The following is an 8,287-nucleotide window of genomic DNA, read 5'->3' as shown; positions in this document are numbered from 1 at the left end:
GCAGAAGGATTGCCAGAGCCCAGCGGGTCGAGGCTGCAGTGGCCGGGAGCGGCCACTGCACTCCAGTCTGGGCGACAGAGTGAGACTCCAACTAAAAAAAAAAAAAAAAAAAGATAACTTTGAGGCCAGGCATAGTGGTTCAAGCCTGTAATTCCAGCACTTTGGGAGGTGGAGACAGGAGGATTGCTAGAAGTCAAGAGTTCAAGATCAGCCTAGGCAACACAGCATGACCTCTTCTCTACAAAATATTTTTTTTTTTAAAAAGTTAGCCAGGCATGGTGGCACACACCAGTAGTCCCAGCTACTCAAGAGACTGAGACAGGAGGATCACTTGAGTCCAGAAGTTGGAGACTGTGATAAGCTGTGATCACGCCACTGCCCACTGCACTCCAGTCTAGGCAACAGAGAGATCCTGATTAAGAAAAAAAAAATAACTTTGAGATCTGTCATTTCCATTTACTTATACACTTGTTGAACAAATCCTCCAACGGAAACAATATTTCCCCACAAGTTTGTTTCAAGTTCCTAATTTCATAAATTCACAAGCCTCTGCTCCAATTTCTAGACCAAGTACAAGCCTCACCTTGCTCAAAGCATACAGATCCAGAATCTTTCTTTCTACCACAGGGATCTTCAAAGTAGATCCTTGAAGTTCCCAAAATTTTGCTAGTTGATCCAAAAAATCCAGTCTCACTCTGGTCATTGCCTAAAATAATTAAAATACAGAAATCAGAACTAAACTATGGTTGAAATAAATGAGTCTTACATAATAAAGGTACTCATTTCTCTAAAGAAATTCAAAGACGTTTCATTATTGCTTAGTCCAATCCCATAAAACTAGCCAATAGTAAAGAGGAAAAATATTTCTAACAAATTTTATTAAGGCAAAAAAGTTACTCTAAGTAACATAAAAAGTTGTTATACTAGCAACCAAAACATCTAAAAGTTGGTTTAACTTCATACTAACCAGAAAATTCAGTAAATCAGATTATTCTTAGTCTCTAAACATTCTATCATTTCATCTATAAGAGGTTCGGGTGCATCAACTCTACCTCACTGATATTAAAATGCATCATTAGCCTGGGCACGGTGGCTCACATCTGTAATCCCAGCACTTTGGAAGGTGGAGGCCAGAGGACTGCCTGAGCCCAGGGGTTCGAGACCAAATTGGGCAACTTGGTGAGACCTCATCTCTACAATAAATCAAAAAATTAGCCCCAGGCATAGTGGCGCATGTCTATAGTTCCAGCTACTCAGAAGGCGGAGGCGGAAAGATCACCTGAGCCCAGCAAGTCAAGGCTGCGGTAGCCATGAACATGCCACTGCACTCCAGCCTGGGTGACAGAGTGAGAGTCCTACCCAAAAAAAAATAAGAAAAAAAAAAAGAGATGTGTCATTAAGTATCTAATTACAAGAAACTAAAGGAAAAAATATGTATTCAAATCTCAAAAAATAAATGTTTTAGGAGCATCTAGGGAAAAAGAAAAACCTCAGCATGACATAACATAATAAACTTTCGTGATCAAATTCAGAACTTTTCAGCCGGGCTCGGTGGCTCAGCCTGTAATCCTGCGCCTTTGGGAGACTGAGGTGAGTGGATTGCCTGAGCCAGCGGGCTCAAGACCCGCCTGGGCAACTTGGTGAGACCTCATCTCTACAATAAATAAAAAAAAAAAAAAAAAAAATTAGCCAGGCTTGGTAGCGCGCGCCTGTAGTTCCAGCTACTTGGAAGGCTGAGGTGGAAGCATCGCCGGAGCTCAGCTGGTTGAGGCTGCGGTGGCCGGGAGGGTGCCACTGCACTCCAGTCTGGGCAACAGAGTGAGACTCCGACACACAAACACAAAAAAATTCAGAACTTTTGACAGAACAGTACTTTTGTACTCTAAGGTAGTTTTCAGACTACAATGATGAACTTCCTGAAAATCCAGCAGACAGGAAAAACAGTAGTATTTAAATAGACCTCCATTTAGAAAATGTAAGAGAAATTAGTAATTTTTTGTTTTTGAGTTGGAGTCTCACTCTGTCACCCAGGATGGAGTGCAGTGGCATGCTCATGGCTATCCCAGCGTCGACCTGCTGGCTTAAGCAATCCTTCCGCTTCAGCCTTCCAAGTAGCTAGAACTATAGGCACACACTACCACGCCTGGCTAATTTTTTAAAATCTTTTTCTTCATTGTAGAGACGTGGTCTCCCCAAGTTGCCAGGACTGGTCTCGAACCCGTCGGTCTCCCAAAGTGCTGGGATTATAGGCTTAGCCACTGAGCCGGGTCGAAATTAGTAGTATTTAAAGAGAGCTCGGCCAGGCTTGGTGGCTTAGCCGTAATCCCAGCAGTCTGGGAGGCCGAGGACTGTCTGAGCTTGCGGGTTCGAGATCCACCCAGGCAACTTGGTGAGACCTCATCTCTACAATAAATCAAAAACTAGCCGGGTGTGGTAGCGCGCACCTGTTGTTCTGGCTACTTCGAAGGCTGAGGCAGAAGGATCGCTGGAACCCAGCAGGTTGAGGCTGCAGTGGCTGGGAGCGTGCCACTGCACTCCAGTCTGGGCAATGGAGTGAGACTCCGACTCAAAAAAACCAAAACAAAACAAAAAAAACCTTTGAAAATCAAGTTTTTTAATAGAATGTTTAAAGAATTCAAAACCTACTTTGTAAGAACCACAGAAGACAGAAATCTTCTGAGATTACAAAAATGTTGGTAAAATAACAACACTAAAGAAGTGGAATTTAAGAATTCTAGGTCTCTGAAGCTAAGCACTGGATGTTTCCACTATGCAAAACATGGTTAGAGTGATTTTCCATAATCTCAGTTAAGTGGGAAAATCTAATAACTATTTTAAACAGACATTTCCTCTAAACATCAAGTAACTATTCCACTCATAGCAATGAACACAAACTCTAGGCCCTGGTGCATGAGCTTCTCAAAATTCTCTACGTAGAGCCCTAACATAAAGAATGAATCAGAAAACAGAAATGGTGACATAACACTCACCTCAAGTTCATTCAGACGCTGGACTCTTGGAGTGAAACGAAAGCTTTTTACTTCACATGCAAATGGAGGCTGCCAATCCTAAATACAAAGTTTAAAAAAAACCACAGTGATATATAAGCAAGAGTGCACTATATATTCCCTTAAGGGTGATTTGTCACAAATCGTGGTGATTAACAGACAAACTTATGTCTTCTTTATTAGAGAGACAGAAAGAGCAATTTTTTTTTAGACAAAATAATTTTAATACAGGTTGTACTATGTACTAAATTACTAGTACCAGAAGTGTTTCAGATTTCAGAATTTTCTGGATTTTAGAATATCTTCATATACAGACACTGACATAGGGATAGGACCCAAGTCAGAATACAAAATTCATGTATGTTTCACATTCAACTTATAAACATAGCCTAAAGGTAATTCCATACAACTTTTTTAACAATGCTGTGCGTGAAGTTTGTATACACTGAGCCACGGTAAAGCAGAGGTGTCACTATCTGTGGTCGTTTGGCATCATCCTTTCTGTCTTTGAATGTATATGCTGCCAATAAGAAATCAATCATTTTCTTACACTTATTCACACATAAGTACTTACAGTAAATAAAAAAGATGACGTACCATTAATACAATGAAAAGATAATGTGGTCAGGGTAGCTTTCAGATTTTGGAGCATTTTGGATTTGGAATTTTTGCAGTATGCTCAACCTGTATGGCTAAGAGTAGCAATCCTCCCCAAACCAGTCCCGCCACTTACAACCCACAGTTATACTTTCCCAAGTCACTCAAGTGCAATGAGCTCATGTACCACAAAACAGTGTCTCATAAACATACAGGATTACCAAATAGAAAAAATTTGAAAAAGCCAAAAAGCATTTTTGTTTAGTTTGGTTTTGTTTTTGAGACAAAGTTTCACTCTGTCGCCCAGGCTGGAGTACAGTGGTACAATCGTGGCTCACCACAGCTTCCAGCTCCTGAGCTCAAGCGATCCTCCTGCCTCAGCCTCCCAAGTAGCTGGGACTATAGGCACACACCACCACACCCGGTTAATTTTTCTATTTTTTGAATTGATTCGGGATCTCACTTTATTACCCAAGCTGGTCTGGAACTTCTGGTCTCAAGCTATCCTCCCAGCTCAGTCTCCCAAAATTCTAGGATTACAGGCATGAGCCACTGAACTCAGTTAAAAAGTACTTATGTATTTAAAAAAATTTTTTTTATTTGTAATGTGACACAGCACTTTACAGTCTACGTTATACAAATGCTTTATTCCAAGTCCAGCTTCTAGACTCCAAAAGCGTTTTTTGTTTTTTGTTTTTAAAGTAAGCAAACTCACAGAACAAGAACAATTTTCAGATTGTGGTATAACTAAAATGAGATAGAATACTTCAAGTGCAGTTCAAGAGAACATAGTTTGGTTGGCCTAAATAATAATGAACCCATTTAAAGATGTGAGAAGTGGTCCAAAGAAAAGGTATCTTACCTTGAAAATTAAAGAAATCTTCCTAATATTAAAAGTAAACTTGGAATCTAAACCAAGATTTCTTTTCAATAATGTGACATAAAAAGAGAAGGCATATTATTTTAGCATCATCCTAAGTAAATTTTTTTTCCCAAAAAGAATCATGAATAGAATTTCTAATTAATGCAAGAGAATAGATGAAAATATGGCTTAAGAAAACCTTCAATGCTTAAGATTTGTCAATATCAGATAAAGATATATTGAATGATGTTCTGAAGAATAAATACCATTTTACAAAAATAAAGAAATGGAACCTTAAAAAAAAGAGTTATGTAGAAGTTTTTGGAGGATATCAAGGCAAATCATAGCAATTATTTGTTAATCCTTTGCTTGCAAGTGATAGTATATTACTGTAATCAAATTCAGTCAGCACAGTAAGAGTACCACCTATGCTTTAAAAATCAGAAAAATTGATCTAGGTTCCAAATATACCTTGCCACCTGCCCTAATTTACATCTTTGGTGTTTTAACTTATCCAGACTTGCTTCACTCGTAAAATGAGGACTTTAATTGTCTAATTACTAGGACCTCAAAGATGAAAGGAAACAAACTATAGGTGCTAAGTTAGCTCCTCCCCCCTCCCGTGTAAATTTTTTAATTCACTGTGATGCATGTCACTGTGGCAGTCCGCGGTGACGGCAGATGCCTTTTTTTGTCTTCGGTACAGTGGCATGCTCACAGCCACCACAGCCTACACCTGCTGGGTTCAGACAACCCTTCCACCTCAGCCTTTCTAGTAGCTAGAACTACAGGACATGCCACCACGCCCAGCTAATTTTTTTATTCACTGCAGAGAAGAGGTCTTGCCAAGTTGCACAGGCTGTTCTCAAACCTGTGGGTTCAGACAAGCCTCTCACCTCCACCTCACAAAGTGCTGGAATTACAGATGTGAGCCACTGCGCCTGGCTGGTAGACACTTTTTAAAATGCAACACTGATAACAGTGCTTAATATTTTATCTTTACTACTACTACACAAAACATAAAGCAAGTTGTCTTTAAGAAGCACAAAGGCAATGGTTTGAAAACTTTAACTTGCTCGAAGAATCATCTGACAGTAGTTGCCAGAAAAGCAGACTCCAGAACTTCCACATCCAAAAATTGATTCTATGCTTCATAAAGCCTAGGAATCTGCATTTTGACGAGCACCCAGGTTGACTCTGGTGCAAGTGGTCCAGCAACATCATTAGGAAAGCGCTGGTTTAATAGGTAAAGAAAAACACCTTTTGACCTTGAGCATCTCAACCAACCCTCCTGGGTCATTAATTCCCCTTATACCAGAGGTAGTATCCGCTTTCATGACCTTAAAGCCTAAAGATTATAACTAACCTACAGGCAAACCCAGTTATTTGCAGTAACTGTCATTCTAAAATCTTTGATATCAAGAGGTTTCAACGTTTTCTTCCACCTCCACTGCAGACGAATTCTTCCTAAACCCCTAAATTAAAAAAAAAAAAAAAAAGCACTGCCGCTCCTTCTCTTCCCCCGGGAAGACTTTTTCACTGCAGCGATAACGAGCCTGGAGTTCCTGTTGAGGGATACCAGCCTGGGGAACAACCAGAGCTCAGATTACCTTCTCAGAAGCCCTCGCCCTGATCCGAGGCCTGCAAACATGTTACAGACTGAGCATTAAAGGGGCCGGGACCCAGAAAGCGCCCACGGAGGGGCCGTTTTCACTCTCGAACCCAAACGAGGATGAGGGGTAGGTGAGGGCAGGAACGCCGTGCCACCAGGCCGTACCCCGAGCACCTCGCCGGCCAACGGAAGGCCTAAGACCTGTGTCGCCCTCGCCCACGGTCCCGGGGAAAGTACCAGTCCCCAAGTTCGAGGCGGACAAGGCGCCAGGGACGCCACTTTCTCGCGTTCGGACGCAGCCATAAAGGACCGCAAAAGGAACCACGCAGAAACGTCCAGAAACTTAGCCTCCGGTGGCTGAAAAGCCCGGGAGGGCACACACGGGAGGACGGAGGGCCCGACCAGGGCCGCCCAGCCAAGCGCATCGACTCGCCCTCCTCCCCCTCTCTTCGGACTCCGGTACCTTGGGCGGCCGAATCTTGCAGATGCCGGTTTTCTCCGCCAGAGGCCGGATGCGGCCGATGAAGCTGAGCGGGTCTGTGAACTCCTCCCAGCTGGGCTCAAACACCGGGCACTCCGGCGGGGGCACGAACTCCGCCGCGTAGCCCCCCGGCCCCCCGCCCGCCATGGCCGCGGCCGCGGGGCCCCGGGGGGGAACGGGTGGAGAAAGGCTGGCTGAAACCCACCGAGCCCTTTCACGTCCCCTGACGGGGGCCGAAGCACATCTTTCCGGACCAGAGCGGTCCCACACGGGAAGCCCGGAGGCGCTTCTCCTCTCGTTTGTTATTGTTTCTTCCAGGGCTTTTCCTCTGAGGTGCGGGACTTTTCCGGAAGTTAACGTGCTGTCAAATCCCTCCGCCGCCGCCGCCGCCGGAAACGGAACCCTTCGGCCGCGACGCAACGCCTGACGGTCCGGCCCCTCCTTCCTCCGCCCTTCCCGGGCGGGCCGGCGTCGCTCTTTCTCTCCTTGCCCCGCAAAGTCCAACACGGTGTAACGACTCCAGACGGCTCGCCCTTGAGGGGTCCGCGGCACCGCCTATACGCGCGGTTAATGATGGAGGCGGCAGCCGGGGCGAGGCGAGCCGCGTTCTTCCGGCGCGGAGGAATGTGTAATGCCCCAGAGGGCAGAGGTTCTACTTCCGGTGGGGGCAGGGCCGGTTTCCCTTTGTGTATAAATGGACGCGGAGACGAGTCGGGCCGGCCCTCGTCGCCTCGCGTCGCCTCGCCTCGCCGTCTCTGCTTCGTGACTTGTCTCAACCTACGTGTCTGCGTTTCTAAGACGTGACCGTCCCAGCATCTCTCTCATTTTTAGGATCGTCTCACTCGGCCACTTGACGCCCACCTCCTCCGTGAAAACAAGTTCAGGTCGAACACATCCCCGAGTTCTGCCGGCGGACCCTAGCCGTGGTCCGGGAATTGCTTTTCGTCCCGCAGGGGAAGCAGCAGCTCTCGACCCTGCTTCTCTAGTAATTAACAGTCAGCCTCAACTATTTTAGCAGCAACCAGCTCTCTCTAGCACCAGATGCTGCATAACCCTTTAGCTGTAAAAGATACGGCAACTGCAGGGCGCGGTGGTTCACGCCCGTCATCCCTGCACTTTGGGAGGCCGAGGCAAGAGGATTGCCCGAGCCCCGGGCTTCTAGACCAGCCTAGGCGACTTGGCGAGACCCTGTCTCTACAATAAACTTTAAAAATTAGCTGGGCGTGGTAGCATGCGCCTGTAGTTCCAGCTACTTGGAAGGATCCCCTGAGTCCAGCAGGTCGACACTGGGGTGGCCGTGAGTGTGCTACTGCACTCCAGCCTGGGCGACAGAGTGAGACTCCAACTCTGGGGGGGGGGGAAAGGTGGCAACTGTTCTGACCCTGCTTGTCAAAAAATCCTCCATGCAGGTGTCTCTCTCTCACTTCCTCCAAATTGTGGAGAGCAACCTAGAAATGACTCAAGGAAACCGTGAAAGACTAGTTCTTATTTAAACATTAACGTGGAAGAAAAAGTATTTCCTAGTTCCCCATCTAAGATACAGGTGGAGCCAGGGGTGGTGGCTGACGCCTGTCATCCCAGCATTTTGGGAGGTGGAGACCAGACAATTGCCTGAGCCCAGGGGTTCGCGACCAGCCTGGGCAACTTGGCGAGACCTTCTCTACAGTAAATCAAAAAATTAGCCTGGCGTGGTGGCATGCACCTGTGGTTCTAGCTACTTGGGAGGC

The 8,287-nt window shown here is 45.6% G+C and overlaps 1 protein-coding gene across 1 annotated transcript in view; it reads right to left on the bottom strand.

Moving 5' to 3' along the window:
• LOC103270420 (lysine-specific demethylase 5B-B-like) overlaps positions 1-7,668 on the bottom strand; it is a 33,656-nt gene extending 25,988 nt beyond the window's left edge. The window contains exons 1-5 of the mRNA XM_021717518.1: positions 7,599-7,668; positions 7,217-7,353; positions 6,543-7,115; positions 2,991-3,068; positions 584-706 (exon numbers count right to left, since the gene is read on the bottom strand). Of these exons, the coding sequence (XP_021573193.1) occupies positions 584-706; positions 2,991-3,068; positions 6,543-7,115; positions 7,217-7,353; positions 7,599-7,668 (981 nt within the window). The remainder of the gene's footprint in view (positions 1-583; positions 707-2,990; positions 3,069-6,542; positions 7,116-7,216; positions 7,354-7,598) is intronic.
• Positions 7,669-8,287: the final 619 nt, after the last annotated feature.

Source organism: Carlito syrichta, unplaced genomic scaffold (assembly GCF_000164805.1).
Source record: "Carlito syrichta isolate Samal-C Ts95f unplaced genomic scaffold, Tarsius_syrichta-2.0.1 Scaffold309825, whole genome shotgun sequence".
Classification (NCBI taxonomy): Eukaryota; Metazoa; Chordata; class Mammalia; order Primates; family Tarsiidae; genus Carlito; species Carlito syrichta.
This window is presented reverse-complemented; position numbering and strand designations above follow the sequence as displayed.